The sequence below is a fragment of the Calonectris borealis genome, chromosome 3, assembly GCF_964195595.1.
Source record: "Calonectris borealis chromosome 3, bCalBor7.hap1.2, whole genome shotgun sequence".
Taxonomy (NCBI): Eukaryota; Metazoa; Chordata; class Aves; order Procellariiformes; family Procellariidae; genus Calonectris; species Calonectris borealis.
The window spans coordinates 10,714,274-10,732,842 of NC_134314.1; the positions used below are offsets into that span (position 1 = coordinate 10,714,274).

Sequence of the window (18,569 nt, forward strand, 5' to 3'; positions counted from 1 at the left end):
TTACTTAAATAGTGGTTTCAGGTCTGTTTGTTTTTATTTTTGTATTTATACAGACTTGACTTCTGAAATATTCATGTTCCTGACACTTCCAAATATATACTCTCAAAATGCTTTTAAGTCTTTAAAAGTAACATCACTAGTATAAATAAGTTAATCGCCCTGGTTTGTTGGTGCATCCTTTTTAAAAGCACATTTTTGCTTTGCGTTGAGTTTGACCCTTTGTTATCTGTGAGAAAGTGGAAATAGAAGTGGCCTCGCTTGATCTCTTGGGTCTACATGCAGAGCTGCCAGTAGCATTGCTAACAAACTGCAGCAAAGTTAGAGAGAAGCCCTTTCCCCTTCCTCGATTTACCAGATTTCCGCTTAACGTTGACAAAGGCATGAAAACAGGGAGCCTGCACCCTGCCCATTTGGTAGAACACCGTACCTGACACCGGGGAGAGGAGTAACACATCTTGAATCATGGGCAAAGTAGCCACTCTGCCTGGCTGTGTCTCAGGTTTTGCATCTTAATTTCTCTGAAAGTAAAATGTTCCACTCCCTTTCCAGACAGAGAAGTTGGTTTTGTTTATCATTTATGTTGGTTTAACAAAACTGGCCACGTTCCTTATGTTAAATAAAATCACCACAAATACTTGAACTACCCATTTCACCTTTACGACAACCCCTACAGGTTAGTATTTAAAAATAGCATGGTGTACCCCAGATTGTCAACTGCCTCCTCTCAAAACGGTCCAGCAGAAAAAGTTTGGCTTCATACTGCCCTTGGAAAGTTGAGAAATCCCAATTCTGGTAAAACAAGCTGAGGAGCAAGTTCCAAAGACCTTGCCATCAAACTGGCTGATCTCAACCACGGCAGGATCAGGAGGGGAGAGAGCTGGTGTCTCGGAGAACCAGATCCCAAAGCATTTAGGGCTTCCTAGGGCAATGCCAGACCTTTGAATTCTTCCCAGAAACTGATTAGTAAAGCCAAAGTACAACTGAAGCAAGTCCAAAAAAAAAGCGTGTCCCAAACCAGTCTGTTCTCATGTCGTTTATACTATTCTTTTGGCAGGATAAGGTGGAGACACTTTCATAATTCCAGAGAAGCTAAGTCATTTTCTATAAACCTTGATTGAAACTAAAATTAAGTCTGGGCTAATGCCTTTTAAACTAGTTTTCATCCAAGAGCAAATGAAACTATTCACTGGTTACTGTTGAGAGATGTCACCCAGAGAGAAGCTGCCGTCTCATCCAGTGAATGCATGTGGGAGTAATACTGACAAGAAGTTAACGTATCAGAGACAAGGATTTCAGCAAGGACACTGGTACGGTCTTGCTTGCCATTGCAGATGTGCCGCTAGTTTATATCCACAGAGATCAGTCCTTCGCTCTTTGCCATCAGCTGGAGTGGTGCCTGCCGATGTAATAAGATCCTAAAGTTGTTATAACATGTACCAAATTCCAGAGAGATAGAGGAAACTCAATTAATATTTTTTAACTTTTTGGATTTGTTTTTCAGTGTTGACCTATGACAGCCACAAGATGAAGTATAAAAGAAATATCTCTGTAATTTATACTTCTGTAAACTGTCATACATACTAAAACAAGTGCCAATGGAGTCAACTGCAGGAAATCTTTATTATTTTCTTAGAAACTCTTTAAAATGTAAACATCCTGTTGATACGAATCTCAGATTCTTCTGATGTTTACTTAGCAGCTGCCATCATTGTGCAGTGTCTGAGTACACATACCATATTACAGGGTACTAGGCTGACAGAGCCCTATTCTGACTTGTGTTTTATTTTACAGAAGCTAAGGCTGAAAACAATTCTGAGCACTTTAATGGTAAAACAGCTTACGAGAACATTGCTGGTATTTTAAAACTATTTGAAACTTTGAAATTGCGTAACTATTTCAAACACGGTATTGAAATGGCCCGCAAAGATAACCCACATCCCCTTTACTCTGCCCTCATCGTCAGATGCTGAAAGAGGCCATGTTTTAGTCACTCATAACAAGCAGGGTGTTGTATCAGGAATCATATAAAGTCTTTGTCATGTCCAGTGGTAGCTGCCATTCTGAGTCAGGAATACCTGGAAGTCTCAGCATTCAATATTGCAAAAGAATAAAAAATAATCCCCTCGCCCTCATGGCAGAAAAGTTAAAAAATGCAAATATTGAAAAGTTTAAGCCCAGGAGAAAAATAGAAAGAACCTTCTATTTATTGTTTTGTAAATCTGTTTATTTTTAAGCTAGTCTCATTATTTTGGGGGCCTGACTCACCATTTTTGAATGCTTAGGTTGGCAGCAGTTTTCCGTCGGTGGTACAGTGGTTGTGCTGACTCGGGATGTCTTTACAGCCGTCCACAGTCCACAGGAAAATATGTACTTTGCAGATCCATGCAAATCATATAGTGCACACCAGTGTTTCCCACCATTAATGAAGATCTCATGTGCCTCTGGTTACACATGGTTCGTTAATTATGCCTGCCTGCGTGCTGCAATAGCAAAGCTCCTGATGTTAAAATGAAGATGGGAACATTTGGATTCTGGAAAATTTTGTTTAAATACATCTAAAATGAATCTGTCTTAATATATTAGGAAAATAGGTAACATCCTAACATCTGTATATTTTGTGGCTGTGTGTGGCATATGCAAAGAGCACAGACATTTTGTCGTTCAAAGAAAGACCCTCAACGCCACAGACGACAGTCAAGTATCTGTCAGGTTTCATAGGCCATGTACCACCATCTGGCTCACTGAAAATTTACACCTTAATTGCAATCCTGCTTTTAGATTTTATTGCATAATCCATTAATAGGGAAGCATTTTGAAAACAATTCTGAATTCTGTTGGCAGTTTCTTATTAAGAAACATGTATGTTAAAGTTTTAGATTTGCAGACATACGCACATAGGCACACAGAATGCACACACCAACATCTGCACACGAAATAAGCCGACAAAATAACTGCAACATCAAATAAAGCTCCCCAAATTTTCCTGTTATAAAACTGTTCTTAGTTTGTTATAATGTACCCAAACTTTAATTCATATATGACACAAGTGTCTATCCTACCTTGACTGTTTATTTTTTATTTCGCTCCAAAGGGTTCTACAACGTCTACCAATAAGGCTCAGGGGAAAATACATTGTTTTCTCATGGTAAAAATTCTTGGCTTGGAGAAGGAAGCTATTCATTCCAATCAGAGGAGATATGTGCTGAGCTAGTATAGAGGGAACTAGTGAGTGAGGGGTAAACAGAGAAGAGGAGGGAGGAAGAACCAAAGGCTCCGTTTATTTGGCTAAAGGTAGGCTTCTGGTGCTATATGAAGTGGTAGATTTGAGCTACTCAAGCAAGACTGGCACATGAGACACACGAGCTGCCTGTAGCAGGAGTGGAGATATGCTAGTTTGGAGATACCCAAACAGGATATGCTAGTATATCAATCTTAAATTGCATGATATCATAGAATCATTTAGGTTGGAGAAGACCCTTAAGATCATCGAGTCCAACCGTTAACCTAACACTACCAGATATTTATGTATGGGCACCTGAATCATGCTTTATGAGTTTACCTGTAGGGGATCTGCAGGTGCAGTAGGCATTGGAGGTGCAGATGACCCCATTAGAGTCAATAGAAATCTACTGAAGAAGTCAAGGTGGAATTTGGCCCTTAAACATGGACATCTGGCTTAATCTTGGGCACTGTGGAATATCCCCATTTGGCCTCTAGCTGTTTTGCCAGAAGGTTGTGAGTCTCCTATAAAATCTGTCATACCTGCCAGTCTCATGCAGATGCCCCAGATATCTAGAGCATCTCAGATGGCAGTAGGTACCTACACTTAGGCAACTGAGTTCTTAGTGGAAGCTGAAGTGCAGCTTCACCCACCTTACAGTAGACACCTGCTGTTTCAGCTGAATAGCTGAAAAGCACCGATGGCTTTATTGACTATATCTTTCCTGACTGTGCCGGTGGGAATTTGGATGCCTGGCACACGTGTAAACGCCACAATACAATTACCTGTATTTAGATGTTTTTATGCTGAACTGAACCCAACTCTGACTAAGAACAACTGATAGTTTGAGAGATTTTGAGGAGTAGAGCTGCGAATAGAGATTCTAGACTGATAAAAAAGTGGAGAATTGCTGAGAGAAAAAGCAACTAGGGTTGGAATTGAGACTCAGCATGGGATGGAGAAACCAGAAGACTAAAATTTGGACTTGGCAGGGCAAGACTGTGGGACTAGAATAAGGAGCAGAAGTAGTGGAAATTGGAAATGACTAGGTAAGGAGAATAGAGCTGAAACAATGAGCCAAAGGGGGGTAGAGCAGTCCTGAGATCAGAAAGGAACAAGACAGAAGAAGTTATACTTGCAAAGACTGGACAGAATATTGGTAAATATTCTGCCCTTTTCTGCTTGGAATGGAACCTAAATCTCCAAAATCTTATTGTTCTTGTTCTCAGCAAGTGCCTTTGGCTATGTTTGCCTTAAAGACAGGAGCAGCACAATAGAAGAAAATTTGTAGAGATAAATAGTAAGTGGTGAGGACCTGATGTTCCCAATGTAGGCATCTCAGAGGGTTATTACTTTAGCCAACAGTTGCCTGGTCCCATGGACTGAATGTCCATTAGTGACTGGAGCTCACTAAGTGTGATCCTGAAGAGCATCTTTGCCTTCGTTTCAGTTGAAAGGAGTTAATACACTCCAAGATTACTCCACGTTGTGAACCAAAGCATGGTAAATCTGGACAAATATGGCATTTGCTTCAAAAACACACAATAGATGCAAACTAAATCACTAATTTCTGTGCTGGACACCCCCAGTGTGACACCCAGCAGGAAGGTGTCCCATGTTCCTCTGGCCAGAAGCTGAGAGTGCGACTTCTTTCAGTTACACCATGACCTTAAGGGACAGAGGCCTAAAGCAGCAGACCTAGAGGTGCTAACACTGTTGCCAATGCATACAGGTGCCACATGTAAAATACCTGGTTCTTTGCTTTACCTCCTTGAAGTCTAGCAGACCGTATACACAAGCTCTGCTAAAACCAGTTGGTATTACATTACCAAGCATTTCAGAGTTAGGAAGCACCAATCTTAATTCAGACACCTTTTATGTATGCATTAAGAGATGGTCCTTCATTAAAACATCACTTTTCCTTTTTCCCCTTTCATTAACCAAAAGAGCTGTGTAATAAAAGAGACAGCAGGATGCAGAACTCCTACCTCATTTGTGGCAGAAGCGGTAAAATGCTTGTTGAAGGAAACAGGGAACTATATGAAGTAAAAACGGATAGCTTCATGGTAAAGGCACCTAAACTTCACATCCAAGAATGGGTTGTTGGTGAAGTCATCAATATTTTTCATAGATGGTCACAGTTTGTCCTCACTTTTCTGAGTATCTCATTTAAGACCTTGAAATCTGTTTTACAGAGAGATAGACAAGTGTTTCAGAGCACCCGCAAATGAAGTCCAGGAGTGCTATCCTTTGAGCATAGTCAATACTGTGTAATGCTACGCATACTGGAAAACCAGCTCTAGCTGTTTCAAGACTACACTACATACTTTCAAATTAATGTATGTAGTTTGATTAATTAATTACTTTTACACGTTAATTTCTGTGCTCCCCATCTGCAAAATGGAGATAAAAATGGCCACGAAGGTGTTGCAAAACTAAATTAATAAATGTGAGTATGCAAATCCTGTAGTGGTGCATGCCAGAGGAATGCACATAAGAAAATAAATTCTGTCTGTAAACCATGAAATATATAGTAAATGAATCCCCAGACCACACACAGAATTTAAAACAAAAAATACTATCAAATAGCAGCTCATCAGCTGAATGTCATCCTGTCAGTGGATTGAATGAGTCAAGGATCCTTTGGATTATGCAATGAAAGATTAAACCATAATGCAAATGTACCAGAGGCAAGCTAAGAATGCACATAAATCTTTTGTTTAGGCATTTCCAAATCTGTGAGTTCTCAAGTTTACAACCCTACCTGGAGAACAGCCCGTTTCGCAGTTCATGCAGACTAAGCCAAGTATTTTATCCACCTTTGTAAGTGTAAATGACTTTTCATCGTTTTCTAAATGATCATGTGATGAGACTCTACGACTAACCTATCAAAATATCTAATAATTTTAAGGACTACTCCATTAAACTGGAGTTGCTCCATTTCTTTTTTTCTCAGTTTCATAATCTTTATTTTTTGTATCTGTTGGTAACGGAGCCCAGGGTTAAACATAATTCAGTCAGATGTTTGGCTTTCAAAAGGCCTGAATGCAGCTGGCCATTTTACGTTGGCTTTTTTGAAGAATTTTTGTTAGTGTGACATCCTGTGATTTATGAATCAAAGGCAAGATCAAAAGAAATCTTCTGCTAAAGCAAACGCCATACCTTGTTTCCAGCAATTAGTGAGTTACAAAGGAAACCAATAATGTTTGTTAACATGGGATGGTTTATGTTCTATGTTTTACATATACGTAGAAGTATAACTTGGGTTGGTGTCTATGCAACTGAGATATATTTTGGATACAGCCAATAGTCAGTAATGTCCAAGATTTCGGTACGCTTCAACAAGAGAAAAGCGAGTTAGACAAAAACTTGTAACATTTTGTGAAATGCAGTCTGGGCTCTTAGCCCACCTCTGGCCCAGTGGGTGCATTTATTTATATTCCACATGGCTACAAAAATGATAGAATTGAAGATTTTTGTGATGAAAGGAAGACTTCTTGTCCTCTAATTTATGATAGCATTGCTCAATTATTCACTGAAGTACAGAAATGAAATATGAAACAAATGAGAGTAGTGGAATTGGGCCAAGCTGTGTGTGTGATATGTTGAGCAATCAACATCCTTCTGGTACCTGCATTCAAACATTTTAGTATAAAGAGTCCTCGTCGTTAATCTTGTTCCTGTATAGTTTTAAATCCATAGGTTTTTACTCTCTCCCAGGCAACCACTCTCCCTTCAAATACTTTATAGAAATTGAAAAACATAGCTATAGCATGCAAAGTTGAGATGAAAATGGGGGGAAATGATGACTTGGGAAAGAGTGGCATTCAGTGTTTCTAACAGAGAGAAAAGACACTCCATTGAATATGATATTTGCCTGGAATTTATGACTTTTGTGTTTAGGTGGGCCCTGTAGCACCTGCTTCATGCCGTTGAACAAGGTTATTAGGGCAAGATCAAAACAAAATGGACTTTGGTAGAATTTTTGTTCCACATTACAACCCAAAAGAAAATTGCTCATTGATCTCCGGGAGGTGCCTGTACTCTACACAGGCAGCACTTCACAAAGATAAGACAGAGATTTGGGGTTGTTCAGCCTGGAGAAGAGAAGACTCCAGCGAGACCTTACTGTGGCTTTTCAGTACTTAAAGGGGGCTTATAAGAAAGATGGGGACAAACTTTTTAGTAGGTCCTGTTGCGACAGGACAAGGGGGAATGGTTTTAAACTAAAAGAAGGTAGATTCAGACTAGACGTAAGGAAGAAATTTTTTACGATGAGGGTGGTGAAACAGTGGCACAGGTTGCCCAGAGAGGTGGTAGATGCCCCATCGCTGGAAACATTCAAAGTCAGGTTGGACGGAGCTCTGAGCAACCTGATCTAGTTGAAGATGTCCCTGCCCACAGCAGGGGGGTTGGACTAGATGACCTTTAAAGATCCTTTCCAACCCAAACTATTCTATGATTCTAAGATTCTATGATTATAAAATTCTCCAAGCAAAAAAAGTTTTGTTTCTGAGAATGACCATAATTGCTGATATTCTAACATGGCTGAATGAATCGCCGCTAGTTTACATTTAACACTGAGGTTAAGAAAAATAGGTGTTCCTCCACCTAAGGCCCCAACCAGGTAGGTGGTTTGAGTTCACACCTAACAGATGCCAGTAAGACTGAGCTACTCACAAATGTGGAGTAACCTCCTACTTTCTCTGAGTTTATATGCAGAAGAAAGCCATAATGGTGAGCCCCTTCAGCTGGGACATACCATCAAGTTTACTGGTAATTTTGCTATTTGATTAAGTAGCTAGAAAGCTAACATAGAAAACCACTAATAGCTAGGGAAAACACAGCAGCTTGCCTGGATAGGGGTAGACTCCATGGACAACTAGATGTTTTGATCCATAATAACAAGTTTCTGAAGACAGCCAGACTTTCAGCAGCAGATCTCTGTTTTCAGAGTTAAGCCTATATTGTGTTCCACAGTTTTATAGATGAGGAAACTGAGTCACAGAGCATTTAATTGGCTTCATCATAATTGCAGACTTGGAAACAACCAAGAACTACCAATTTGCTATTCCTCACAGTATAACTTGGGTCATGAAGCATTGCTTATTTCCAAATAATTCAGTGCTCTGTGTTTGGATATCGGTTGCTTCATCAGTAACTTTTCAAATTAATGATTTGATATGCTTTGATTTCTAGCTGATTTTTTACTATGGAACTGGAGACAGCTGGTGTCCACAGCACTACTACGATGAGATCAAAATGGATTTTCCAGACGGGGACATTCGACTTTGTGAGAAAGGGCTCCGCCACGCCTTTGTGCTAGATGCCAGCAAGGAGATGGCTGCCATGATTACAGACTGGTTACAGGATGATCTGACCAAATTATAAACATGGATTCTGTGATTAAAAAGAAAACGATGTAATTATTTTGTGAACATGTAATTTTTTGTGAGAGAGTCTGTCCTATTTTTTTCTGTTTATTATAGATTATGGCTTGTTTTCTATTGAGATGTTTTAGAGAAAGTTAAAGAGAGACTGGCTGGTCCAAAGTATAGTTTTATTAATTCAGTGGTGATGTACCTTCATCCCGTGTCTTCAGGACTCTGCAGGACTTGGCAAAGGGTGGAATATTTATCGTCTGCTAGCACTCTAGACAACACGGATACTAGATTCACTGGCTACAAGTGTATCTGAGTTCCTACCACCTCACTCGCCTGCTGGAGAACTGTCAGGGATGGGTTTGGGACAGCCCAGCTGGCCTGCTTTAGAAAGAAACACCAGGCTACTCTGCATGGATAAAAATCCCCCTGGGGATGGATCCTGGCAATGGATCCTGATATGCTGTGAAAGACCTGGCCCTCTCCACGTGTCTTACCTGTCCATGTAACCCTGGTGCATGACAGCCAGAACAGCCCAAGGCCCCAGGACAACCCTAACATTGTCTCCTCCAGGTCAGATGGGGTTGATGGTCAATCAGAGGTCAGGCTGAGTTCAGGATGAGTACAAGGGAGATGTATAGGTGAGGTGTGCAGTTTCTCCAAGTCTCAGAAGGGGTTTAGGAGGACTCCACAGGGTATTAAAAATACCATAAGGTAACTGTGGCTGCTCAGCGAGGGAATACATATGGAGCTCTTATCTGGAACATAGCCAAGCGTTTCATTTTTTGATTGGCTGTAGAAAAGGTAAAGGACGCTGGTCAAAAGTGCCAGTATTAAAAGATTAAAATGGATTTCAGAATCCATATATAATCACTTATAGGTGGCCTAGCTCTCCTAATGAAGTCCATGAGAACAGTGCTTGCTCAGCAACTTTAAAGAATTAAACCAGTTTTGATGCATGCCTAAATTTCAATTCTTTGCTCTAAGGACTGAAGTATGAAATTTTCTGCCAAGCCACAAATTAGGTAAGTCCACCATGAGAAAATGGCTATTACTCTGCCATGGTTGCACCCATGAAATGGCATGAAGTGTTACTATTGAGAACCAGATCCTTGCTATAGCGCATTGCTGACAAGTACACTGTTCCTCACCATCCCTCTCCTTTACAGGTAGCAAAAAACTAGAAAAAAACATCCTACCAGTTGTGATAACAGAAGAAGTTACAGGCAATAGCTAGAAATGAAAATAATGTAAGTAAGGGAAACAGCCAAGTGTAATCAGGAAAAGCTTTCTAGCCATGAACCTGTGAAATAGTCACCCTGTGGAGTTCATAGAGACGTTTAGAAATCAAAAAAACAGTACAGAATATAGTCAGGAGAAGTCCTGCCCTTGCAAACAGATGAATTGAAATGATGCATTGAGTATCTAACTTACATGATTTATTAACAGTTTTAATGTGATACTAGTGAGAATGGTACTGGAGAACATTAATTCCTTACTTTTCTTACACGATTATGTACAAACCTTCCACTTCCCTCTAAATCCCCCTTGAATCTTTCACTAATATTTAGAGCAATTTGTAATAGAATTCAGTTTCTGGATATTTTGGACTAGTTTTCAAACCTGCAGGCAGACAGTGGATTTAAGTGACCTTCTTTGCATCAGAAACTGGTTTAGCTTTTGAGACTAGCCAGTGGATTTTCAGATTACACTGCCGCGTAATGAAACAGATACTGATGCTTGAGGCAGAAATGTTGAGACCACAGTTGCAGCAGCATGGGGAGGAGCCAGATTCGTTCCAAGTGAAGGGACTGTGCCCATGCGACTGATTCGGTTTATTGGAGAGTCATGGGACTTTCCTTCTTTCTACAGGGCCATATTGAGTCATGATCAAAACAATGCTTGTGCTCACTTTAGAAATCCATAGCTGTACGTGTCTGTGTGTGTTTAAACAGCCCCCAGATGTTGGCATGCATTCCTCTTGGATGGCCTTATGGCAGATGCTAAATGCATCTATTGGCCTAGGTGCTCCCTGGGGCGGAGTGGGGGGGGGGGTGTTCACATACATGGAGAGATATATATGTGTGTACACGTGTCTATATATACATATGCACATGTTTGTATGTTAGCAGCATAAAAAATACAGTTCACTTGGTTGTTTTCATGTACACGTTGATCTGGTTGAACAAAACATTTGTTCTTCAAAGTATATGGAATCAGGTAATCGAGCAAGGACTCAGTTTGTAGAAGTTCAGCTGTTGTAGTGGATCTCCTGAGGACAGAAAAAATCTTGCATTAACCAAAGATGACAAGCAACTATTAAAGCCTGGAAACTGAAGCACCTATGAGAAGCAGTTGTTTACAGTGCATTATTCGTATACTTTGTATGAGGAATTAATTTAGCAATACTTGTACTTGACTTGTGTATGTCTTTTATACAAATGTTAATCCATTATAACAAATCCTACTGACTGCATTAAGACCTAAACTGAGATTAGATCTGGTCAGTGATGACCAGATCTACTGCAGGATAATGCCTTACGATTTTCTTAAATGAATTTTCTCTAGGATTATCAAAACCGTATTGATTCAATTGCTACCTTCCTCCTAGAAGCTGTTACTGTAAGGCTAAGATCTGAAAATTTGCTACTCTATTCATTGCAAAAAAGTACGGGTCTAGTTTTCACAGCTGTATTTCCTACGAGGAGCAGATCTCACACAATGAGAATCCAGCTCCTCTGAAGCCCATGGTGTTCACCACGACCCCAGGTAGAGAATGTCAAAAGTGCTTATGGTCCAAATGTGCCAACCTACCATGAAAACACAGTGTGGTCTTGCCTATTTTAGACTATTTTAGAATTCTTGGGAAACCTATCGCAAATGAATTGTATGCAGTAGCACCTAATCTCTGTCATTCACATTTGTGCTTAATTCTCACCACGCGAGTAATCCTGCTAGCTTCAATGACTGATTCATGTTCAAGTGTTTTGCTAGATCGATACCTTTTATGAAAAAGTACACAACTCCAATAACAAAAATAAAGACATTTATGGTAAAATTTAATTTGATTCTTTATTTTGATAACTTGTTGAGTCTTAGTTCCCCTTCGTCGTTACTTCATGCATACAAAAATTACAAAAATACTGGCCAAACCCCAAGTTTCACATGCGACGTAGACATCTGCTAAGTGCAGAGAAAATCAGTGGGTGGTAGGCACCTGACTCACTTAAGCATTTTTATCCAGAGCCACTCCAAAATAATCAATCGGTGTTTCCCCTTGCTCCCTCCAGTTCCGTGTTTGCTGCTTTGAATGAGCTATAGAGTGTGTACATTAGTGAGGTTTGTCCCTTCAGGAAGCTTGATGAGTGCTTGCCCAGTGTTTATGGTGAAGAATTTGGAGTTGGACTCCAAGCTAAACACCAGTTTCTCGACTCGCAGGAGACAGATTGCATACATGAGCCACGACAGATAATCTTTTCTCTGCAGTTGAGGTCATTTATGTATTTATTTTACAGAAAATGGGTTTATATGTGCATCCACTCCCCGTCCCTTTCTTTGGTCTAGCTAATTGCCAGCAAAGACTTTAAACAAGATGTTCAATGTTATCATTAATAAAGTTGCTCAAACTATTACTGGGTTTGGATAAACTTACTAGACCCAAGGGTCTAGTAAAACCCAAGGGTTTTACTCTGTGTCACAGGTCATACTCAGGCTCCCAACTACAATAAGTTTCTGAGGCTCTTCACTTGCAGGCAAATGTTCTCTTTCCTGGCACATTTACAAAATAAGAATCCGGAGAGCGTTTGTGAGTGACCGGGAACTATTAAACCAGCATATATTTCTGGAGCAGCTGATGGGGTTCGAGTACAAGCAGCAGATACAGCAGTAACCGCACAAGCCAGCTGCCAGAAGCGATCGTTGCTCTCAGTAGCATCACGCAGAAGTTATGAAAGAGGCTGACACGCATGCTCAGACGGGACAGGCAGGGAGAGATTTAATTAAAGACTGTTTTCAAGTGCTTGAGCTGATAGTAAATGGACTAGGTTTTTCCAGTCCACATATTGCAGGAATGTGCTTGCAGGAAAGTAGTTTGCAGCAGTCAATAAAACGCAGAATGTTGTTTAAAACATCCGACTCGCTCTGTATCTGACTGCAGTGTTTGCCAATCACTCGAAGGAGATTTTTGCCATCCTATCTGAAGCAATTCACAATGAAGGGGGCAGTGGGGGTGCCCCCCAATCTCCCAGTTTATGAACATCTTGAACAAACTCACCTTAACGACCCCAAGCTCTAAAATACACTGTGCTTCATATATTAAGAGAAATTCTTGTGTATGAAGATGAGATGGCTTGGAATTGGGAAAAACAGGCTTTCCCAGTGTCAGGACTCAGCTATTCCTTTTCCCTTAACAGGCACCCTTAAAATTTGATAAGGATCCAGCTGTTCCAATCTAACTTGTTAGAAACAGGAATACCATTTACAGAATATATATGTTTTGAAGCGTTAACATCCTCTGCTCTCATCACGCAGGGGGTACTGCAACTCATCAGTGTTTATTAGGAAGGAACCTGTATATTTTCACCCATAAAAAAAGAAAAACAGGATTTTAAGCATCCAGAGTGAGCTGGAGTGTGTAACTCCAATTACAGCCCCAGTACAGCCTCAATAAAGTCAATAGGATTGCACACAGGCTTAGGGAGACCCAAGTGACTGATTGACTGAGAGTAGGGCAACAGAGGTGACACGACATGAACAAAGAGCTTCAGTACAAAAATATTACGTGCAAGACAGGAGTTTCCTTTTATCCTCCTATCCCTACGAGTTTGCACCAAAATAGGGCAGTCCAATGCAGCTGGATTCCTATGGAATTAGCACTTCACGATAATGAGGATTTAAGTTTTCGTAGTAATGAAAACATGCCTGCCTGACATCAGTTATTGAAAAATAAGATGAAATTCTCATAAAAGAATACGTTGGGACTGCAGTTGAGCCTCACAGCAAACACATGTCCCAGTGATCTCCCCGAGCATCTGCTGAACTGGTCTCCATTACGGAGAACTGTGTGGGATGATACATCAGAGGCTTCAGGTAAGTCTCAAGCAGGCGCTAGACCCTGTCCAAAACCTACTTAAGTTAATGTAGACATTAAAACTAATTTCACTGGACTTTGGATTAGGTGCTAAGGGGAAAACTGGTGCTCCAAGCAAAGTCAAGCTGGCTCACCTAACTTGCCCTCAATTCATAAAGCAGCGCTCCCAAAATAGATGTTGAATTCCCTGTCTGGTCTAACTTAGACATGTACGTACCAGAAGTCGGGGTACCAGATCTCCCTCTGGAGGTCCTGGCAGGCACCAACTAATTTTTTTACTACATAAGGGACTTAGGCATTTATTTTAGGGTTGGGTCACTGGGTGCCCAGGTCAGACTGTGTCCTGTCCTAGCAATGCTCTGCACTTTCTTCCATTGTAATAGTGTGTGACCTTGGGCATCTCACCTGTTTTTGCTGTGCCTCTGATTTCTCTCAAATTAAGCTGATCATGACAATGCTTGGCTTTCAGAATGTATGTGAGGATTAACTAGTTTATGTTGTAAATCACATGAGTAGTCTGAAGTGCTATTTTAGTACTGTGGACTCAAAACCTGTTTCCACTGAACGCAAACTTACCACTCCCATTGATTTCAGTGAAGACGGGATGGGATTCCCGTGAATAACCATTTGCTCTCACCCTTCAATGTTTTGTTCAAAATAAGTTTTCAATACTTTCCTTTAAAACTGCACATAGAGCGGGCAGGGGGGTATGGGGGCAAATGCCATCCTGTCTCCCTCCACGCGCCTAGCCGGAGAACTCGTGCCAAAAGACCCCTTCAGCCAATGTGACCGTAAATGAGCATGTGAGGGTGCAGGATACTGCCCGAAAGGCGGCTCGTGCTTGGTCCGTCATTCCACATGCCGCTGGGAATAGAAATCACCATGCCTCACTCCAGCTGAGCCATGTGTTTGTGGGTGTGCTTAAGATGAAGGGACAGCCTAGAAAATACGAGTCTTGTAAGAATTAATTTTCAAGTCCTTCAGGCAAATCTCTCTTGTCAGTTCTCCATGTGTTTTTCCTGGGTCTTGAAAACTGAGGTTGCTCTGCTATGACTGAAACACATACCTGATGCCTTGAAGACTTCTTCCGTGCTTCCAAACGTGTCTTACTCCACACCTGCATGTTCACAGTATTGTATGCGGTAGGGATGTAGCGGAGCCAGTCGTAACCCTATTACCTTCACTCGCTGTCTCCAAGGCTGTGGTCATGTCCACTGCAGCAGCACATGCTAAAGCAACTCAATCTCCCTGAAACTTCTGGGTTTGCCACTATAATGTCCTAGTGAAAGCAGATGAGAAAAAGGTCGTATACCTATTTGACAGCCCATTCCTGAATGTGCATGACATTAATCTAATATGATGGATTAAGCTAATTTTACAGATTCCCTGCTTTCTGGATGTCCCATAACTTTTAAAGTTCATCTACTAAAAATGCAAAAGGATTTCATGTCCCAGGGTGCTTTATTAAGCTATCAAAAAAAAACCAACTTTGAAACTCTCTTTCAAAGTGAATGGAATAATAAAAAACAATATTCAATTAAAAGCAAACTTTAACAAAACATTTGCTGCAGTGGTAATAACAGCCCAATCTCTCAAGTACTAGGCGATGCACCACGTGTGCCAGTGATACCTAACAGGAACGAAACTACCGGACCTGATTTGGGGGAAAAGGACTCTCTACATTTTTCCAGGTATTTTTTCATTTCCCAAATTTTGAAATTCCTAATTTCTTCCTCATGTCCTAAAGAGGATGTTTTCACCAGACCTAACCAAAACGGGTTCCTCCCTCACCCCTCCAGAAGACGTTGCCTTGGGCTCCTCCGCGGGGACCACAGGGAGCCGGGCACCCGCAGGGGCAAGAGTCCTGTGCTCAAGTCAAACCCTTCAGGCCAGCTTTGTATCACGAGCAGGATGTGAGCAGGGGGTATTCTTCCAGCTCTCGTATTTACCCCCTCAATCCAATGTTTCGAGCCCCTAAAGCTTTCTATTCAGGTCAATGGAGAGAATCCTGTTTGGCTGGAGCTGGGTAGCTACTTGTCAAAGCAGGTGAACTGCATCCAGAAACACAGGGAAGAAAAGGGATGCACATTTTGATGATAAATCCATCGCAAACACTCACTCTTCTGCAACTTTTTTTCTTGGAAAATACTTGAGGTTGCCAAGGAAGGCAGTTTAAAATGAAAGGCTTTTTCATTTTTGGTTTTAACGTCTTCAGTAGCCCGGGAAGTAAAGGCGACTTATGAAGGCTGCTCTGAAATGAGCCATCTGGTTTTGGGACACAGGCACGAGTCCTCAAATGAAAAAAAAATCTTGCAGAGATCTATTTAACAATAAAATATTTAATAAACTTATCTGTACAAAATATTAAAAAGGTTATTGAAGAGTATACAAGAATACTTATTTAACAAATATATACTGCTATATAATATATTCAAGAAAATATAGATTGCTGTTTACAGTTCATTTACAATTCCATATGTACAATCTATTTAAACTTTAGAATACATACAAACAATGCATTTACACCATCACTTACAGAGCTATCTTCTTTAGAGATATTTCACACACTCAGACCTGAAAAAGCTGAACAAATACATGGATAGTTTAGAGGCACACACAGGAATACGAGTATTGCTTCAAAAATTATAACTACTAGAGATACGGCTATTGGAAACGCAAGTCCTTTTTCAGTTTTTGACATTTTCCTTTCTAATCAAAGAAAAGAACATATAAATAAAACCACGACTGACCAGCAGAGAGGCTCGTTTTGTCAAAGGCGCTCCAGATAGTGTTGACTTGACTTCAGAAAAAGCGCGCGGTGATGGGGTACCTAGTGACTTAGCAAACTGGATCAACAAGCAGGGCTGATGTTGCTCCCGCCGGCATCTAAAGCAGGGAGCACCAAGAGGGGAGCAGGTCTTTCCTGCGCAGACGTGGGTTCAGTTCTTGTGAGCAGCATCTCCACCAGCGTTTTCAGCGAAGAGCCGCAGCACAAGACGGAGCTGGTGACTCCAGGTGGGCAAAGCCCCTAACTGCTCCTCAGGATGCAAGAGCTTGATTTGCAAAGGCGCTGCACAAATGTGGCTTCAACTAAAGCGCCTGGGAGCACTGCATGTTCAGCACCTCAGAAACTCAGACCCTTCTTTTTTGGTGCTATTTAAAAGGTTAATTACTCACAGTACGTGGGATGAATGTAACCAGAATGATCACCCCCCTCCCTGGCCAAGGAGGGGTGAGTTGCCCCTACAAAATGCCCCATCCCCAGCTGATCACTGCCTACATGACCACTTAACTTTGGCACCTCTTCAGGGACTAAAGCCCGGCCCCTCCACGTGCGACCATCCCTTTTCCTGGCCTGCGGATGTTATTTCACGCTCTGCTGCTGGCGGCTGAGCTCCTCTGAGCCCCTTGGCGCTCGGCAGTTCCCGGCACACAGCTCCCTGGGATGACCAGCTTGGGAGCAAGGGAGCCCTAAACTTTGCCTCTTGTTTTTTCCCTCCTGCTCCCCTCCTCTCTCTTCGCCAAGGCAGGATGGAGGAAATGAACGCTACCATCTCTCCAAAAACAGGGACCAAGGCCAAAGCCGCAGCTCCCGAGGTGGCCGGGCTTGACCCAGCCTCTGGGTCTGATGCCTCTGATGGTGGAGACCTGGGTGGCACCAGCATAGGTTGACACCGTGGCAAAGTGGAGGGGAAGGGAGACCCAAACGCTCCCACCTTCCATCAGAAAAGCACTTGAGCGTGTGACCCATGGTGAGCAGGTCCTCTCCTCCCACCGGTTTCAACCCGGCCAGACCCGTCCCCTCACCGTCCCCTGCTCAAGGGCACGGACTGCGCCCCGGCCGCCCGCTGCTGAGACTCAGCCTTTCCTTCCTCGCTCTCCCCCCCGTCCACCAAACACCACAGCAAGTCTCCACGCTCCCCATCTTGAAAACCCGAAGTATGAGCAAAAGTATCACAGCAGAAAAATGAGCTCACAAAACGTATGAATGAACTAATAAGTGGTGATGACAGAAAAATGAAGAGCAAAACTTGATGAAAAACCACTGAAAAACGGCTGGGTTTCGTTTTCAGCCATTTCTGGGAATGGATCATGCTTTGGTTTAAAATTTTTCAATACCGATCTCCATGAAAACGCTCTGCTGCCCAACGCTTCCTACCCCAGTCCGCTCAGCCAAAAGTTAAACGGGGTGCATCAGCCAGCCTGCCGGTGTGCTCCTGCCCACCACCACGTAAATCGGGCTCCTCTCCAGCACGGTAAGTTCAGGGGGCTGCTCGGATACTGGTGCCAGTAAAAGGAAAAAGCAGCTGCCTGGGCTACACGTGTCTTGAGGTGCAAGGCTGCAAAACATCCTTTGAGATGTAGGCTGGGGTCCTTGGTCAGTGGGTTACACCAGCAGGAGTTCCAGATTTTGGTCATTTTTCGAAGGTCCAGAACGCTCGCCGATAGGGCATAACTGATTTTCAGAGACATCTTTGCACTTCTGTGTACCTCACATCACGCTGTACTAGGAACAAAGAGCCTTAAAAGCCTGAATGCAGCTGGTTTTACCATGGAAGACATAAACCAGCTTATGACAAAATTCAAGGTGTCACATACAGCAGCCTGGTGGAACATCTCGCTCTTTTACCAGCCATTAATTCAAAGACAGGAAAGGCAGAAAAACTTTCCCCCCACCACGCAAGGTCACAGGCTCCTGACCATCAGCAACACCCCATCCGTGGGACAGTTACTCCCCAACTCCTCTCCCTGACGTGTTTTCACAGAGGACACGCTCCCGGCGGCGAGCACACCGCTACACTCTGCTCCTGCCACCCAGCATCCCCATTCGGACCCCACGTAGCCGTAAAGCGATCCCCCATGCCAGGGATGGTCAGGA

At 42.2% G+C, this 18,569-nt stretch overlaps 1 protein-coding gene across 1 annotated transcript in view; it reads left to right on the top strand.

Moving 5' to 3' along the window:
• LDAH (lipid droplet associated hydrolase) overlaps positions 1–11,664 on the top strand; it is a 125,413-nt gene extending 113,749 nt beyond the window's left edge. The window contains exon 7 of the mRNA XM_075144973.1: positions 8,420–11,664. Within this exon, the coding sequence (XP_075001074.1) occupies positions 8,420–8,611 (192 nt within the window). The 3' untranslated portion in view covers positions 8,612–11,664. The remainder of the gene's footprint in view (positions 1–8,419) is intronic.
• The last annotated feature ends 6,905 nt before the right edge of the window (positions 11,665–18,569 follow it).